At 39.0% G+C, this 20179-nt stretch overlaps 1 protein-coding gene across 1 annotated transcript in view; it reads right to left on the bottom strand.

Annotated features, from left to right (window-relative positions):
- Nucleotides 1-711: 711 nt before the first annotated feature.
- The window catches only part of slc25a28 (solute carrier family 25 member 28), a 39622-nt gene continuing 20154 nt past the window's right edge, over nucleotides 712-20179 (bottom strand). The window contains exons 2-4 of the mRNA XM_033034064.1: nucleotides 12683-12911; nucleotides 8923-8979; nucleotides 712-1943 (exon numbers count right to left, since the gene is read on the bottom strand). Of these exons, the coding sequence (XP_032889955.1) occupies nucleotides 1423-1943; nucleotides 8923-8979; nucleotides 12683-12911 (807 nt within the window). The 3' untranslated portion in view covers nucleotides 712-1422. The remainder of the gene's footprint in view (nucleotides 1944-8922; nucleotides 8980-12682; nucleotides 12912-20179) is intronic.

The following is a 20179-nucleotide window of genomic DNA, read 5'->3' as shown; positions in this document are numbered from 1 at the left end:
ATTTGCTCTACACAATTGTTTAGGTACAACTGCCAAATCAAGTGGATTGAGATATTCCCGATGATTTAACTGGCTGCAAGTCCTTTTGACCTGCTGTTTATCATCCTAGTCATTCTCCAAGCTTGGTTTCATTTTAGCACCACTTATCTTTTTAAACCTTCAGTCAACACTGAGGAATCGTGGCAGTGTAGCACAATATGAACTGTGGGTCGTCTTCTGAACTTCATTTTAAAATCCCAAGCATACTTCTCTACAACAACTTCTCTTATAATTCAGCACCCAATAATATCTTTGGTGGTATTAGGCTTGAACATTTGTCCAGACTAATGGATGCGATTCTTTAATATCCCTTGACTTTAAGATGTTGCACAATACTGCAATTTATTTTCTAGTGAACTCAGCAAGGTCCAAAGGAGAAGGGGAACCAGGTCCCGGTGAGCCAGATGCCAATCAGAATGTTTAAATAGCAGATTATAGAAGATTTACTGCATTTAAAAATCACCTTTTGGATCAAACCTTTCAACTGATTATTCCTAGAATTTATGGAAGAGATCAGAAAAGTCACACCGTTCCTGCACCATTAAATTGCCTAACAATTGAATATATAATATTCAGAATGCAAGGTCTCATTAAATCAAAAATGTCAGTCTCATGATAAACCACGGATAAATCCACAAAAGGAAACTTAACAAATGAGAAATGACAACACTGTATAGTTTGTCTTATTGTTTAATCATCTTCCTTGTGAAAACCCTTCTCTACAACAGCAAAGAATTTTGCCAGGTAAATTAACTCCAGAGTAATACTCCAGTGAATATAAAGGGCTCCAAATCAGTTCTTATTTAGCTGTGTAGCTGATGCAAATGTAGGCATGAAAAAGCTTGATGTAATACAAAGAGTGCAGTGAAATACAGTTTAAAAACGGTATTTGCCTTCTAGGCTAAGCAGTTTGATGCCTACCTTGACAGTAGTTTATATATGCTGACCTACTTTGATGATACAGTCACCTATATCGGTGCAACAGTTGACACTTGGCTAAGCATGTAAACCTGTATGTGCTTTTTTCTTTATAAACATCTTATAAACCAGCCCAGCAAACTGGAGGGAAGAAAGTACCCAGAAGGAAAAGTCTTAAAACAATGGCCGACACCAATTTTGTGCCAGCAGCAAATACCTGTGCGTTTTACTTATTGACAACGGCCAAGTCTACCTGGCTTTAGATGTTACAACAAATACACAAACTTTGGTTTGACATTATTTGTCAGGAGACATGGTAATAAATTTTGACTGAACTAAAGAGTGCAATGTGGATCACATTTACTGCCAGTTTCCCTCATCAGAAAGGATGCAACAGTATATAGATTGTAGTAATGCAGTCCAAATAGGTTTTGTGGCATCAGTGCTGGCTGATCAGTACTGACTTCAGTAAGTTGACCTCCTTTCACGGTGATGTTTGCTAATGAAGTATTTGAAGAACTCATACACAGACCAGGCAATAGCTGTAGATGGCATTTGATAGATTATTCTCGCCTGAACTCCCTTAAAATATGCTGGGATTCCACCCAGTCTGTAAACCGTCCTGAAGGCATTTGCCATGCCAGAAATATGTCCGCTGATGTTGAGGGAGTTTAGAGCCAAGGATTCCTGTGTGTTTAGTAGTGTTTTGCAAACGTCCAGTGGTGTTGTTACTGCTGCCGAGACAGCACCTGCCATAGCTCCGGAGAGAACGTGCGAGGAAGGGTTGTATTGTCTGTGCGGATTCAACTTTTCCTGCAAGAACTCATAAGTCATGAAATGAACAGCTTGGAAGGGGATGTTCATAGTCAGTTGGGTTGTGTAGCTCCGATAGAATGCTCCAGCCCCTTCCTTTTTCCACACGGTGCTCATACAGTCTAACACCCGCTTGTAGGGAGAGTTGTACATCTGCATCCTTTGCTTCACCACTACGACGTTCAACAGCAGATCAACGCAAACGTTCCAGTCCGCAGAAAAGGGAAGTCGAGTCGGATTTCCAGGCCAGGCCATCCCAGGTCACAAGTGCAGGTCATGTCAAAGAGAGATGGGTTTTAGAGCAACAAAAACAAAACATTAAAAAGGGAGAGAACAGGAAACAAGTTAGAGAAACAGTCGACAACTCTCCCCATCCCACATGCCAGCAGAATGAAACCACTTTGCCATCAAGTGCAAAGCCCCAAGATTGTTTTAATGAAAGCAATACATTACTTATTTGGAATATGGATTGTTAAAACGGCACTCTAAATTGCTGCGTTCAAAAATATTGAATATTGCTTTAAAAACACAACTTATCAGGCAGATTTGTAGATGATTGCCTTAACAGCGAGAAACAGAACATTTGAAAGAAAATGTTACCCTAAAGTAAAATTTTTACAATTCTTAACTGCCTGTTATGACAAATTTTGCAACCTACTGATTTCTTAATCTACACTTTTTGCAGTTTTCTCTCATATCAAAACAGAAATTCTTCTCTCTACACCATTCCCAATGTATAATAAAACCACAGATTTCAATACTGGACAGCATATGTACAGTTATAATTTGCCCCTATTGTTATTCTTGATTAACATGAACTATGTAGACTTAAAATGTTTTTGACATTTGCCAATTCATGATGTCAAGCAAAATTTCCACTGTCAGCTTCAGTCAGTATATAAAGGTTCAAAGGGAAAATTGGCCAAATTCTATAGGATCACTTGTTTACAGTTTTAATTAAAAGACAAAATGACATGGGGTTAGTAAATTTAAATCTTATTTATCGAAAGGATTCACCCAACTGAAAGAGACTGATCAACTACTGAGTCCAACTCATGGGGGTTCTTTAAAAATAAATGTTTATGCATGGATGCTCTGGTCCATTTTAGATAACAGGCTGAAAGATCATTTTATGGATTTAGACAAAAAATGGAATCTAAGGAATTGAATAATGTTCTCATATCTCTGAAAAGATGACCAAGTAATAGAGATTTGTTGTGATTTGAAAGGCAGCTCCTCACCCACTTCCCACATTATTTTTCTCTACACCATGCAGCTGAAATGGATAAAAACTTGACAACGTCCCTAAATATGTTACTTGAAATACTGCAGAAAAAGGTTTGCAGACTTCAGTGAGAAGATAGAAGAGAGTAGCCCGAGTTAGCCTGGGAGGCCAAATCACTGGATGGATTTAAGAGAGTTAGAGCTCTAGGGGTTAGTGGAATCAGGGGATATGGGGAGAAGGCAGGCACGGGTTATTGATTGGGGACGATCAGCCATAATCACAATGAATGGCGGTGCTGGTGCGAAGGGCCAAATGGCCTCCTCCTGTACCTATTTTCTCTGTTTCTATGTAATTATCTCAAACTTCACAGAAATCCAAATGAGGTTGAACCATTTTCTGAAAACATCTCCAGAATTTGCAGATTGAGTTTTAGTTTAACTTATTGTCACATGTACCGAGGTACAGTGAAAAGCTTGTTGTTGTGTGTTATCCAGTCAGCGTAAAGACTACATGGTTACAATTGAGCCGACCACAGTGTAGATACATGATAAAGGGAATAACGTTTAGTGTAAAATAAAGTCCAGAAATGTCTGAATAAAGATAGTCCGATGATCTCCAACGAGGTAGGTTGTAGCTCAGGATCACTCACTAGTTGTTGATAGGATGGTTTAGTTGCCCGATAACAGCAGGGAAGAACTACAGTTCTCAAGAAAAACGGATTAAAACATCTAAAAGGCAGTTGTTCAATTATAGCAAACCTCCAAACTCGTCCGTTCAGCTACTGCAGAAAAATAATTACCCAATTATTGATTTATCATTAAGTGCAGAGACTACCTAAAATTAAAAAAATGATTGATGAAATTCTAACATTTACCTCAACACAAGATTGGCCACATGGTATGTGGCCATAAGATTCATAAACTTAACAAGCGACTTACAGGTAACTGCATTTATGAACCCAAATTTCAACAGGCAAATTTACCTCGAGGCTACCCAGCAAAGCCCAATCTCTTGTCTTACCATTATATCAGGTACTATCCAAATGAGTCACTTAAAAACAATTTTCTTCCCCTCTCTTTTTTAATACTTAAATGCATGCTCTTGTTAAATTGTTCGGTGAACATCTGAATGGCTTGTTTACGTGCTTCAATACCCACCTGACTGGATTACAAAGATAAAGCCGGTTGTCAGCCTGCCAGGCACCCTTAAGTCTACAAACCAATTTACAGCATTTTCTCCAAAGCACAAGACAGTTATTTGCACATTAGAAGACACTGGAATGTAGTGGAAATAATATCTAAATGATTTTTAATTAACAATGTTCATTTAGGAATATGTAAATCTAAGAAAATACTACATCCAAGTTCCCTTTTCCATAAACCCCACCCCCACATCTTTCTTGAGGATCTTTTCCTTGCAGCTGCAGGCAATGCTGCACCTGCCCTTCCAACATCCAAAGAGTCTTTACATGTGAAGATGTACACTTCTTCCAATCAAGATGTTCAGAATGTGCTCTCTCAATTTTGGAGAAACCAAATGCAGACTGGGTGACCATCCTGCGGAGCACTAGTGTTCAATCCACGGGCATAGAGGTTCACACTGCTTGCCATGTTGATTCTCCATCCTACTCCCACTCCAATTTATTGGCTGTAGCCTCCTGCACGGAGAACCAATGCAACTGCAAGGACCAGCACCTCATCTTGTTTCCAGTCAAACGACCCAGCTAAAAACCGCAAATGCCATTGTTCCATTGGGTCAGATCCATATTCTGAGAGATTTGGCATTCCTGCTACTTCCATTGTCTGCTGGTAAACTGAATAAAATGTAGAAATATCCCAATCGCTGCAAAACCTTCCACATTCAAAGAAAAAAACTGTTCATGTGTCATGACAGAAAGCATTTAAAATCCAGACATTGCTACAATTTATAACCATGAGAATGCTTACCATAACAGGAACTTCTTTCTACTGGCTATATTTATTTGTGAATCAAATAAAAGAAATGCAGTGTCATAAATGCATAGGTGGCAGAACAGGAACTGCAGACATTTCTGGGATATCCAGAAGCCCAATAAAGTTACAACTTCAGGAAATTTCATACGTCAATGGAATTAATGTTCTTGTTTGTTCACACCACTAGAAGTATGGGTTCAATATACTGAGTGAAGGGCTGGGGCTGAAGAAATATGCAAATTTACTGCTCCAAATTAGTCTGAAGGGTCTCGACCAGAAACGTCTCTCCAGAGATGCTGCCTGCCCCGCTGAGTTACTCCAGCTTTTTGTGTCTATCTTCAGTTTAAACCAGCATCTGCAGTCCCTTCCTACATACTATATACCCCTACTGGTAAACATGTCTCTTATGTTGCCCTTTACAGCTAGCACTGCCTTGGCTCAAACACACAAGTATGGGCAGCCTAGACACAATATCTGAAGACTTCAAACCCCTTAACGCGTAGTCAACAGGAGAGTAAAAAACAAATGGTTGAGGAAGAGGTTCGGCGGATGGGGCAAGCAGTATGGGCAAAAGTATTGAGGGCAGAATAATAAGTGGAGAGAAATCCAAAGCAAAGCTTGCAGCTAAGATGTTATTAATGGCATTCACCATTAGAAATATATCAGCTGCAATGCATTCTGTTTAAATACAGGGGAGAATATTACTGATAAATGTAGGAAAAGTAGTCATCTTGGGGAAATTAGCAATTAATAGAAACCATGTAGACCTTGGGTAGACGTATCAATACTCACTGCACCTGCATAACAAGAATGGTCTTTCTCATCCTACAGACCAGTAGTTTAATAAATACCTTCATACACAAGACCTTGGTTTCCCCAGCTGCGTAGACCCTTCACAAGGCGACACCAATTAAGGGACTATAAACTTGCTTTTTTTTTTAATATATTTTTTATAAACAGCTTCTGCTGCTTATCAATCAACAACAATTTCACTGTCATTTATGCAGCACCTGGCTATTTCCTTAAACCTTTTACATTTCACCATTTTGAATCCAAACAATGTTTAAGAAATTGAAAAACCCAAGGCTGCAATCAGTGATGATCCAGGGTGTTCATAGCATGAAAGGATGCAACTATTCACATTGGGCAATTTATCCGTTTTTATGTAGACTTCAAAATGGACCACTGAATTGCAGAGAAGCAGTGCATCAAGAGGCCAGTCAGACTAACTGTAGTCATACAGAATCTAAACTCTCCTGGCACGAGGTCAGAAACTTAAACTATTTGTCAATTTGCTCGAGTCAGCTTACTAGTAAAAAAATGTAAAGCAAGCACAACTCAGCATACAAACTCCAACAATGCACCCCACAGGAAATTACCCTTTCCTCTTGGTCACTTTCCAGTTGAAAAATTGAGTCAAGTTGTTGTCAAGCCCTTACATTCAGACAATAACTTCATTTTTGAAAGAGTGCACACATGATTACATTATCTTGCATAAAGCCTACTTCCATTTTTCTGGGATCACATCTGACAAGTAGGACACATAAAGTTTGTTACTTTTGAGAAAAATCAGAAGCATTAGCGATCTTTAAAAAAAACCCCAGAAAGCTTCAATACCAGGTGGAAAGCAGTTGGAGGATCTAGAAAATAGTCAATCCCTTTCCGACCGAAACACTATCCAGGTTACAAGCTGAAATTTACCTCAAATTGTATTGATTCATCAGGGGGAGAGAGGAAGAGGGAAGAACAGAACACAACCACTTCCAGCTTTGGAAAGCAACTTTACTCACAAAAGCACAGGCTTTGCATTCAGATTAAAAAGTCAAGATAACCCTATGTTAAAAACACTGTTACATGGAGTAGCCAAGAAGCATTGACAAGTACATTTTATAATACTTACACCATGTTTGAAGATAAAAGCTAAAATACATATTTGAACCTCAGGCTGCTGAAACAAAAAGGTTACATTTGCTGCAAACATCAGGGAGCAATGCAAGCAATTCATTGAGTGAAACAAATATTCATCCTTTTTCTACCTTACTCCAAAAATGAAAAAAAGCCAAGCGATTTCTCTTTTAAGTGTATAGTAAATTCTTCATATTTCTTAAAAGCCATACTTAAATGTTCAAACCAAAAACAAGTCAAACATAATGTGATTAGCAGAGTTTTAAATTCCATTAAAACAGCAGATTTCATAGAAAAGGAACAATAAAGATCGATACCCAAGAATGATCAAGCCAAGTTTAAGAGGGTAAAAATTTAAATGTATTCTGGGAAAGAAATTAAATTCATTTTACTTTATGCAGAACATTGGAGGAAATCTAGGAACAATCTTTTGTATATAGTTACGGAAGGAAGGAAAAGGAAGTGTGGAGATGGACAGAAATGAGGACAACAAAAACAAAAAAATGCTGGAAATACTTAGCAGGTCAGGTTGCGTCTGTACAAAGAGAAACAGTCGACGTTTCAAGTCGGCGACTGTCAAAACTGAAAAGGAGACATAAGAATGTTATAAAGCTACAGGGAGAAATGTCTCCAATAGAGTAAAACTGGGCTGACCATGACGATAAGTTGTGGACAAGCTTACCTGGTTAATGTGCAACTGGGAATGGTTAGTGGGCGAGGCAAAAATAATTTGAGTTGAAAAACGAAGAGCACGAAGACAAGCCCAGTGGATCAGGCTAGGCATGCTCTCCATTCCAAAGGAAAAAAATCTTATCCCCCATGGTCACACTAGTTTTATTCTGTTAGAGACATCCATCTCCCCCAGCTGCCCTGCAGCTTTACAAACTTCTTTTTGTCTCCTTTTCAGTTTTGAAAAGGATCCCCGACCTGAAACGTTTTCTCCCCTACAGATGCAGCCTGCCCTGCTCAGCATTCCCAGCATTTCCGGTTTTTGTTTTAGAAGCAGCGGCATTTTTTTAAATTTGCAGAAAAGAGTGCAGGATTATAAATTATAACCGCAAATAAATGTTAATTTAATGAGTAACAACACACCATTGGTTGTAAATGTTTTACCTGTGGAAAGTTGAGGGGAATAAAAAGTAAATTTTTTCAAATCCTCCTATCAACCCCCAGGAGTTAAAGTGTAAAGTATTATAGAAGTAGGCATTGGTAAAGCATGCCTTCCCAGAGACAACAGATTGTTCTTTTTGATGTCCCCTTCAGCATTTGTGGGTTATCAAAATCGAAATTCCTTTATAGTCCGTTACAAATTTATAAAATGATTTGTTTTTCTCTACTTTTTAAAATATATTTCCTCTGGACAGGTTACAATAAAAATGTATGGCAGATTTGATACAGGCTAACTTCTGTGACGTCTTCTGCTCTTACGGTGGTGGAAGAGCATTAAACAGTTCTTCACTAAATATATTCAATTGAGAATTGCTCAATGAAAATTAGTCTAATTCGGATCCAAAGTAAAATTTAGTAAAAAGTTACATTCTTGTGTTTATATACATTACAAAGCTTTTTGTTTTGGATAATGGAACACTCTTGAAGTGTGATCTCTTTTGTAGGAAATACAGAACCCAATTCTAACATCCTCGAGAACAAAGACCAAGTCATTGTAACATTGCTTCAACAAACAATACGGCAATGACCAGGTAATGCATTTTAAGAATATTAGCAGAGGGGTACCAATTACATCCAGCATATTTGGATAACCCATTTTCATTGAGGAGTGCCATTTGGTTCAATGTTTCATCGGTAAACAACAGCTTAGACAGTCCAGTACTACCGGAAGGGTCAACAGATGACAAAAGCTTTACGGAAAATATAGAACAAAAAGAGCTCCAAATGGAAACAGCAAGAACATTCCAGAAATGTTGCAGACCCAGAAACCTCTGAACCATTTTATACTTTTCAAAACAATACAATCGCACAGACATCCGATTTGAATCTGTATTCATACATTTAAGTAAAAAACAATCAGGGCAACATTTGCAGTTAAATTCTTAATACTGTCAACATTACCTTCAGCAGGGTTCATAGCTGCATCATGAAACAAAGTCGCCACACATCCTGCTGCACCTGTAAAAGAAACTCCACACATGAATAAAGGTCATAATCACACAGAACTATCAACATTGCTGGAGGAAATTGTATCCCCAAAAATATCAAAATATCTAATAGCATGAACTGCAAGGAGCCCAAGAGCAGAACATTCAGAGCCCTGTGCGGATAGCCCGAGGAATCAATACTACTTTAATAGATGGGCCGTATTGTTTCACATTTGTTCCCCATATATCTTGATTGAGGAAAATAGGTGAATGAAAGCCAAGAAAACTGGGTAAAAGTCAGTTGCCATTACATCTACTGAATGGCTCAGGAAGCTCAATCATTTTGAGTATTCGACTTGTTTATATTTTTGTTGCCCTTCACACATGCTATTGTCACTGCCAAACACATCAACAGGAGGAGCAATTCAGGCAAGCTAATGGCAATTTATTTCTCCTCCCGAGAAATTGTGCCTACATTCTGTAGCATGGCCTGCTGAGAAAAGAGGGGGAAAACATTCATCCTGCCAACCAAATCAACTGGAACTCTGGTTCCACGCAGAGCAGCAAGTTTAGTTGTTTGAGGACTAGGTGCAGTTAGGTCCAAACCGAAGGTTTAAAAACCAGGAAGGCATCACATTTGATCACCTGGCTAAGCAAGTCAGCTGTTTTCACCCAAGGAGGGATGGTAGGGTGTGGTTGGGTATGGTTGCATGAATGAGATGAGAATGAACTCCATCTCTACCAAAATACTTGTTGTGAATGTGCATTAGCAGCATGGAGGACAGAGATGTGTAGTGCATCCATCACCTTGCCCATCAGAAACCAGCACCACTGTGTCGCTAATGTCTTCAACAATTTAATAATAACAAAAAAAATAATGCATGTGCATTAATCGTGACTGGATATGCTTATCTTGCATATGAAAAATAACCACAAGTGGTGAGATTATACCCAGCACCCAAGATGACTCTCAGAGTGAAGTATGGAGATAAAAGTAAAAAACAACATCTGGGCTATGGTTTAAATGATTTAGTATTTTGTGTTCGGATTTGCAATGTAATATTCAAAATTAATGTGGCAATAATGTACTACACTTTTCAAAGTTAGCATTTTTCTTCTTCAGAGATAGATTCTAACCCAGATGATTCACCTTCTAACACTTGTTAATGGGTCTCAATTACAGCAAACTCTGCCAACCTACAGTTCCCACTTCACAAATGCATCACAAGGAATTCAAATTAATTAATAATTCAGCAACCATAGAATACACCGATCCAAAAAAAACTTACTGGCTCATTAAGTTAAAAAAAGACCATACATTGAATCAATAGTTTCTTTTTACAATGTGTAGCAAAGTCATGACAGGATTATGTCACAAGTTGAACTGGCAAATTCAAACACCTATTTAAAATCCTTCAATGTAGCATTTCTGAGAAAAGTGTTCAATTAAAATACCAGATCACAATTTTGAAAACACAGGCAAGGCAAAGACATACCAATATTTTACTTACCAAGATTCACAACCTGCAAAATGAAACAGGGACTAGGAGGAAGGATTGGAAGATAAACAACAGCTAAACTGAAAATATCACAACTGTAGTTGCCAGCTTATAAGCAAGTACCATGTATTAATGCAAAACAGGGTTACATAAGCTTTGAGTTGCAAGATTAAAAAGTTCCTAGGTATTGTAAATTAATTACTGGAATTAATAGCTCTACCTCAGTCAGGAATGCTCAGTTGAGAATCTGATATTTTAAGTGAAAAACATGAAAATTAAAGTCAACTAGATTGCATATTAGAAAGTTATATCAGGAGAAAACATTATTCTCTGGATAACATTCAATAAGCTTTATCAAGTCACAGTTTAAGCAATCAGGCACACACCTATGTTGTTAAAATGTGAAACTCCTGCACTCTACTATGTTATGATTGAGTATTGCTAAAAGGAGAGTAAAACATTGTACATACCCAAAAGATACAGGGGAAGATCATCGAAAGGCACTGGGCAAATAGTCAGATGAATGAATGTTGTCAAATAAAAACTCAGAACCACACTAAGTGGCAGACACAGATACAAGTCGAAACAATATAAAAAGGTCAAAATTCTCTGGGAGGAAGTACCACTAGATGGAGCACAGCACAAAATAATCTGCAGGACTGGCTCCAACTTTCAAAAAGTGACAACCAGGAAATAAAGAGTAACAACTAGAACAACTGAAGTGAGAGAGGGAGAAGCTTAACAAGTATCTGCAGACTGATTGCACACCACGGATTAAGAAAAGTTTAATTGACGATCAAAGTAATTTGTATTTTTGAAACTTCAATTAAAAGCATTGGCAAATAATAGTACGACAATGAGACGTCAACTCATAGCTAACCATATTTAGTGAGATGATAACTGGAATTAAACAAAGGTGGTTTCGACAGTTGTGAAACAGCTATGCATCATAAAACACCATATGCAGAGTGGAACGGAAGGAGCATACGCCAATCTTGTGTAAGATTTGTTATTAATCTTCCATTCAAAGTTCAGTGCCAATTTTTTCTTCAAAAAAGTATCATCAAACTTAAAAATCCGGAAATTGAAATTTAAAATCTACAAATTCAACCTCTTCAGTTGAAATTTTCAGTATATAATTCCAAGGTAATATGATTTTCTGAAAATGTCCTACCTTGGAAACCATTTGTTTAAATTTGAAGTAAATCCCGAACAAGAATTAGGTATACCTGAGAGTATGTCAAGCAACTTCAAAGAGCAGCCAAGTCAAATCTATCACTGTGAACCTGGATTCATTAATCCAGAGCTCTAGCCCAGTAACGTAATTGCTATGCCACACATATACTGCACATTAACCCGAGATGCAAAGAGACTTTTAACTACAATATCGTCAATTGCAATTAAGCCAACTTGCATGACATTTTCAGCACAGAAACACGCCTTTTCACTAATCAGATCTACGGCAATGGTTATGCTCCACAGAAATTGCCTAGCAACCTCCATCTTTCCCAATAAACATTTCTACTCTTTCTCTAACACACACTTATCATTCTTCTCCTTCATTATATCTATGCTGAATGCCTCAACCATTAAGTAGCTTCAAGTTCAATATCACCGTGTACTTGAAAAACACACTTTTGGATGTCAGTGCAAAATAAATTCACACAGGTTTCTTCAAGCCATTCTCAGGCAATAGAGGCAATTAGGCCATTCGGCCCAGTTAATCTACTCCGGCCCATCAGGCTTTCTTACTTCTACTTAATAAATTGAATTAAATATTATTTATATCCAACACAAATCAAAAACATGCAAAAAGATTTAGATCTTCCAGAAACATGGAATTAGTGTAAAAAAGTGAGTGTTTTAAAAGAACAGCCATTCTTCCCAAGTTTAGTATCCCACAAGCTCATAATTGCTGCAAGTGGTTTATTTAGTTGCGTTAGGTCCCCATTAGGTCCTATCATCTGTTTTCTAGGTAAAAACACAGAGAGCAAAACTAAGTTACATCACAGCAATGAATGAAAAAAAAGTCAAGGCTAGGAAAAGACCAACATGCTTACAGGAAGGCAGATTAGTAGATTTTAAAACCAGGACAGCACAAGCAGTTTTCAGCATTAGGTGAACATTCTGGTCAAGGTACCTGTACAGAGCATTAAAAGATTACATGAAAGCAACAAATGGTAAGATGAGGTATAAGGGTGAAAACTGAGGAAGAATCACTGAAGTAATTAATACCATTAGCTATGTGACTATTACCACCCGGATGGATGGTATCACTCAATGTCTTTTTAATCTTTTCATAGCAGGCAAAATAGAGGGCATGTGCTGGCCCGGCACCAGTGGCAGTCACATTTAATCCTCTCATTGGCCTCCAAAAACCTTCAGTACGGACAATCCTCTTCAAAGCATCCATTACATTCCTGTATCGGGCAGCAGGGTCTGGCTGCAGGCTCTGCATTCGGGTCTGAAATCAAAGAACAGGAAAGCTATTTAAAGCAAGTACAAAAACACTTGTGGTTTACAGCAACACCTCTTCAGTGGAATTTACACAAAATCATAATTGACCATTAGGTTATCTTGATGAGGTACATCCATCACATTATATCTAGTGAATGAACAGAATTCAAAGCTGGGAGAATGAGTTGTATCAAAATCTACAGGCTTTTCAGGAAGAGAATTGAACTTTTTTTTTTAAAAGCCTAGTCACCATCTGGATTCTGTTCAACCAATTACTAAGATACCCAAGCTCATCCGCATTAGTTTGATTTTAAATCTCACCTGCAGATTTTCCTTTCATCACTCCCAACCACAAAAAATTAAACATGTTTTAAAAACATCATTCAAACTAAAATATATTTACAGATCATATCTTCAATTCAGTTTTTCAACTAGAGCCTTCTTTAAACTTCAAAAAATTAGTCCAGCTATCAATTTTCTCACCTCAACTCACGTTGAAAAATTCTGTTAATTCAAAATCATTTAATACAGTAACTCAATTCAAAGCAAACATTACAAAAACTACACTTAAACTTCCATATTTACGCAATTTAATTAAGCCAGCTCGTCTTTCTAATGACAATATTTCAAATGATAGATTTAACACATATAGAAGATGTCTACCATCCCTGAGATTTTGTGATTTACATGGTAACCCGTGATCACATGTAAAAATCCAGGCGATTAAATCGGAGCAGTTCACTTAGTTGGAGACAGAGTAAAGGCCCTGTCCCACTTACTTGTCCTAGGCACGCAAATTACGCAACCTTGTCGTCGCGTTGAGGTGCACGAGCATCGTGTGGCTACGCAGGGCCGGTCCCACTGAGAAGCACGGAGGGGTATGGAGTCGTGCACGGTATCGCGCTGCACTCCGAAATTTTGTAGCGAACAAAATCTTCGCACGCCACCGGCCTGTCGCGTAACTGACGGCCAAAATGGGACAGGCCCAAGACCCTGGCACCGCGCAACGTCTCACCTCCAACAGCAGCAGAAGCAGGCAACCGATCGCCGAGCTCATCCTGGGGCTCACGGCCGTTGCGGATCCGGTCCGCCCCCACTTCTACTCCCAGAGCGGGACCAAGAAAATTGAAGATAGACACAAAATGCAGGAGTAACTCAGTGGGACCGGCAGCATCTCTGGAGAGAAAGAATGGATAACGTTTCGGGTCAAGACCCTTCTTTCAGACTGAAGGGTCTCGACCCGAAACATCACCCGTTCCTTCTCTCCAGAGATGCTGCCGGTCCCGCTGAGTTACTCCTGCATTTTGTGTCTATCTTCAAATGACGTCACGCGTTCCAGACGGCTGTGCGGGCGCATGAAGTCGCGCGCAGCCTCCGCGGAACCATCGCGCCCACGAGGTCGCGTAATTAGCGTGCCAAGGACTCGCAAGTGGGACAGGGGTTTAAGGCCCAGCTGGTAGCAAATGGCTACTCAGTGCTGTGATATTTATGTCATGCAAGTGTACAGCAAGTTAGAAATCCAGTATTATCCCAAACTGTTTGTTTCAGGTCTTCAAAGAGATAGCTACTAGCCCTAATGAATCTCCAAACAACAGCAGTCTGCTACAATGGATTCAAAGAGTATACATTTTCTCCAACCCTGACTGCAATGTTAATCTTGTCCCACCCTTCTAGGGCACCGACTGTCATTTATTTCCAGGCACTAGGTGGAGAAAAGGTACACAAAAATGCTGGAGAAACTCAGCGGGTGCAGCAGCATCTATGGAGCGAATAGGTGACGTTTCGGGCCGAAACCCTTCTTCAGTCTGAAGAAGGGTTTCGGCCCGAAAAGTCACCTATTTCCTTCGCTCCATAGATGCTGCTGCACCCGCTGAGTTTCTCCAGCATTTTTGTGTACCTTCGATTTGCCAGCATCTGCAGTTCCTTCTTGAACACAGGTGGAGAAAAGAGTCACTGCTCAACAATGCCAAACAAGTGCTGTACTTACTTCCATATGTTTGGAGCCAAGTGTGTATAGTACAACTATAAGTTGACACCTCCTTAGTTCACAAACAAACCTGAATTTCTCCCAATTCTTACCTGAACTGAAAGGCTATTTTTCCATATGTGAATCAGGCAGCAATTGTTGTTCCTTGAAAATGTGCTTTCTCTAGTGCTAATCTGCAAAAGCTATCATTACAAAATGAGACATGAGGTTTAATGTATTCCCATTGCATGTGTTCACTACACCAAAAAATATGTACAATAATAGATTGGTTACCAATTTCATTTTGACAATCGGCATATAGCCATACTGCACAGAAACAGGCCTACACGAGTTTCTCCCGCCTGCATTGCCCATATCTCTCTAAACGTTTCCTATCCATGCACCTGTCCAACTGTCTTTTAAATGTTATAGTACCTGCCTCAACGAAATCCTCTGGCCACTATATACTCACTGTGGTAGGAGGCCTCAAGGCTGTAATGGATCAGTGGTAGAGGTAAAAATGTTTAGGGTAGTGAGGGGGATCCCAATAAAGCAGTTTATGCCCGGGATGGCGTCAAAGCAAGTGGGGAAGAGTCTATCATTCCCCCGACTTGTGCCTTGAAGATAGTGGAAGGACTTGGGGAGTAAAGAGTTATTTAAACCGGCTCTTGCATTCAACTCATTTGAACTACATACTAATGGTGATTACATTTCTTCACAAAATCCCAATACCATCCTCGCTTCCCCCAAAAGAGTTCATTGAAGAGGGAGGGTGGGAGAAGACTGATGGATTTGCCATTGAATGTCAAGGCTTTTGTTAGATTCAAAATGCTAAAACATTTTTGCAGGAATATCCTTAAAGTTACTTTGCATACAAACACTTAAACCATTATTTAGTAATGTAAACAATCATACTGATAATATATTTTATAATTAACCCAGCTTCACTTCCTGCCAACACCATCCTTTCCTTGAACTCTTTTACAGTAGAGAAAGTAATAGAGACTCATGTTGCACAACAGATCACTGCTACTCATTTTCCCAAATGAATTTGAAACAGTATGCAAATAATATTAATTAAAACTTGCAGTTAGGCATTATTTGCAGTTTCTTCACGTTTATTGTCGCTCTTGCTCACAACTTTCAAATCTTCAAGATACCAGATATTTTTCATCAGAAAATTTCATAAAACAGTATTTGCTTCTGGTTTGCAAGCACATACGCACGAAAAGACACTTTGGTAAAAGGGCAAAGAGAAGGTCACATTCGCGGAAAAGAATATGATAGAAAGCATCAAAACGAATTATATATTTTTTAAATAGGTATTACAAGCTTCGCTTTCCCACACCATGTGTGGAGAAAACAATGCAATTTTACCAATTAAAACAAAACTGTCATCCAGCTACCAAAATTGGACCTTTATCAGCAGCTCTATCTCACACTCAGTCAACTTAAACATATTGATTCTCATTTCACACAACTTAAGGAAAACTCCTTTCAATCCAAAAGGCTTGATTAGCAGAAAATAGGTACAAGAGCACTCAAGTTATATCCAGTAATATTTACTAATGTACCTTCACATTAAGTTCACAAGATGATATTGGTTCTGGCAAAAGCAGTGGTTATTTAATCAAGATGATTGTGTTACCATACCCGAAGGGGCTTCCTTTACAGGTAACATTTCAGGTGAATATTTCCCAGACGGTAATGGAATTTTACCTGCACGGATTTAAACCATCAAAATAACAGACACTTATTTCAATACATGTTGCTGAAGTTTTCTAACTGAAGCAGTTCATCTGCACAAGAATTGTTACATTTCAAATGCTGTACTTTGGCTTAATTCAGTCTGACAAATATAAGCAGCAGGTAGCCTCAGAACCACAATGGGAAATGAACAATATTCATAACAACATTGTTTCTGAACAGCATTCATTCAGACAAATCTGCTTAGCTCCTACATTACTACTAGTTTTGATCTTCCTGCGGCAAAAGGAAGACTTAATTACCCACAAGTCTAGGTAAGGCCTATCTAGTCTATTGTTCAGTCCAAACAATTTTTAAGAGTTGCAGATTCCCCAAGGGAGTCGCTTAATTTTTAGTGGCCAGACATTTGAATCCTCCATCCTATTCCTACTGTTGCACAGTTCCAATGAAACAAAGCATATTTGAGGAACATGCCTCATCTCCCATCTAAGACCATTACATCCTGGGTCTCAATATCCATTTCAGATAACTCACTTTTTCAGATGAATCAGAAATTCCCAGTTTTGCTGCAAACTGTCCATCTGTAAAATTGTCAGCTTTCCTCTCTATGCTCTCTACCGAGTGTTTCGGTCTCAGACTTCAAAGTTCTGACTTAAATTTCACAGCTTCCGTATGTTTCTTTGTTTTTTGTTTCCCCCCCCCACTGATCTATTAGCCAGATGGCTTTATAAACCTTGCCAATCCTAGCCTCACCTCAGATATTATTTTTATCCCATCCATCCCTTCCCCACACTCTGCAATTTAAGACTAACTTGCTTTCTCTTTCCCAGTTCTGGTAATTGCTCTGAAATATTGGCTCGATATCTCTTTCCATGGATGCTGCCTGATTTGCTAAGTGTTACCAGCATTTCTGTTTTTAATTTTATGTTGGGGAATCAGCCTTCAACCTGGATGTAACCCATAAAGTTGCAAACTGCTGGCTACCCAATTGTTTAGATGTTCAAAAGGGAACTGCAGATGCTGGAATATCGAAGGTACACAAAATTGCTGGGGAAACTCAGCGGGTGCAGCAGCATCTATGGAGCGAAGGAAATAGGCGACGTTTCGGGCCGAAACCCTTCTTCAATTGTTTAGATGTATGGATTCTAGCATCTTAAGCAGTTTCGGTCCGGGATGAATAAAGATCTATCGTATCGTAGAATTAGTCCTTGTTGCAACTGGTATGCTTTGAGCAGAACCACAAAGCTGAATAACTACACGACATTCCCTTTTCATTAAGCTGCAGAGAAGAACTTTCTTTTAATTTTTAATTAAGTCTTGTGACTACATTTTCCAGTAATGAAAATATCAGCTTTACATCGCTGGCAGGATGGACACCCGATTCAAGTGGCGAGGTTCCATTTCACAGTTTGAACACATGAATCAAGCTAACATTTCACTGCAAGATCTAGAGTACGCTTCATTGTCAGCGGTGCTGTGTTTGTTCAACCCAGATCTAAAAGTGCCAATACGGGTTGAAGAGCAGGAAGTTCCTCCAAGATTGCTTCCTCAGCCAGCAAGAACAATAAATTAAAATAGTGCAAACATTCAAAAATGCATCAACGGACAAAAAGTCAATAGTTCAAAATCGTTTCGAAGAGAAGTCAACTTCGAAAAACATTAGGTTGGTATTAACAGCAGAAACAGAAATTGCCACCACCAATTTCACATAAAATAATGTAATTTCAACAGGTACGATCACAATAACGTGGAATTTGTCTTCCCAATCATTTAAATTGCAGATATGTTAGAACTGACCTCTCTGTAGCACTATAATGGCACCTGATTACCAGACTGCACAAGCCAAATCCAATCATCTCTAAATAGTCAATTTACACAGGCTACAGTCCAAAATTCTTACAAAAACACGAATAAAGTTTTAATATTGTTGTTTACAATGACTGTGGAAATCCACTATAAACAAAAGAGTCTAAAAGGCCATATCCTCCCACTGGAAGGGAAATTACACTGAAAGCCTCTGATAAGCCTTTGGAATTAGTCCACCCTAAATTTAGAGGTTTCTAAAACAGGCTTCTAGTGAATGCAATTTCGTTCGAACTAAGTTGTCGTTAGTTAGAGTTTTAAACAAAGCTTTTCTGATTTTACTTGCTTACAAGAAAATGCAAACGGATTGCAATTGTATCAACCACCAATTAATTGCAACCTCACCTTGCACTGATTGAGCTGCTACTTGATTTTAAAACTTAAAACTTGTTTTGCCAGTTTAAAAAAAAAAATCCAAATATAGTCAACGGGCTAATCAGTTGCTGTTTTGACCAAAGGAAAAATAATTACTCGGGTCACACACAGTAAAGACAAATCAATATTTTACAAAATGAGATTACCATCGTATACAAATCCAATTCATTTAAAAAGTTTAAGTCATCGTGCCACAAAATATGACCAAGTCACAGTAATGGCTCACAAACCAACATAATGTTATGCTGAGAGAATGGAGCAACTGGGCTTGTACACTCTGGAGTTTAGAAGGATGAGAGGGCTCTAATTGAAACATATAAGATTGTTAATTTGAGGAATCTGAGGAAAGACATTCTTGCCATAGAGGGAGTACAAAGGTTCACCAGACTGATTCCTGGGATGGCAGGACTTTCATATGAAGAAAGACTGGTTAGACTCGGCTTGTACACGCTGGAATTCAGAAGATTGAGGGGGGGATCTTATAGAAACTTACAAAATTCTTAAGGGGTTGGACAGGCTAGATGCAGGAAGATTATTCCCGATGTTGGGGAAGTCCAGAACTAGAGGTCACAGTTTAAGGATAAGAGGGAAGTCTTTTAGGACCGAGATGAGAAAATAATTTTTTACACAGAGAGTGGTGAATCTGTGGAATTATTTGCCACAGAAGGTAGTTGAGGCCAGTTCATTGGCTATATTTAAGAGGGAGTTAGATGTGGCCCTTGTGGCTAAAGTGATCAGGGGGTATGGGGAGAAGGCAGGGATGGGATACTGAGTTGGATGATCAGCCATGATCATATCGAATGGCGGTGTAGGCTCGAAGGGCCGAATGGCCTACTCCTGCACCTATTTACTATGTTTCTATGTTAAGGGCTTGGACACGCTAGAGGCAGGAAACATGTTCCCGATGTTGGGTGAGTCCAGAACCAGGGGCCACAGTTTAAGAATAAGGAGTAAGCCATTTAGAACCGAGACGAAGAAACACTTTTTCTCACAGAGAGTGGTGAGTCTGTGGAATTCTCTGCCTCAGAGGGTGGTGGAAGCAGGTTCTCTGGATACTTTCAAGAGAGAGCTAGATAGGGCTCTTAAAAATAGCGGAGTCAGGGGATATGGGGAGAAGGCAGGAACGAGGTACTGATTGGGGATGATCAGCCATGATCACATTGAATGGCGGTGCTGGCTCAAAAGGCCAAATGGCCTACTACTGCACCTACTGTCTATTGGGTCATGACCCAAAATGTCACCTATTCATTTTCACCAGAGATGCTGCTTGCCCTGCCGAGTTACTCCAGTATTTTGTGTCTACGTTTGGTATAAAACAACTACTGCAGTACCTTTTACTTTTAGAAGGATTTCAGGAAGTTGAT

The sequence above is a fragment of the Amblyraja radiata genome, chromosome 15, assembly GCF_010909765.2.
Source record: "Amblyraja radiata isolate CabotCenter1 chromosome 15, sAmbRad1.1.pri, whole genome shotgun sequence".
NCBI classification, from domain to species: Eukaryota; Metazoa; Chordata; class Chondrichthyes; order Rajiformes; family Rajidae; genus Amblyraja; species Amblyraja radiata.
Note: the sequence above shows the minus strand (reverse complement) of the source record. Positions and strands in the feature narration are given on the sequence as shown.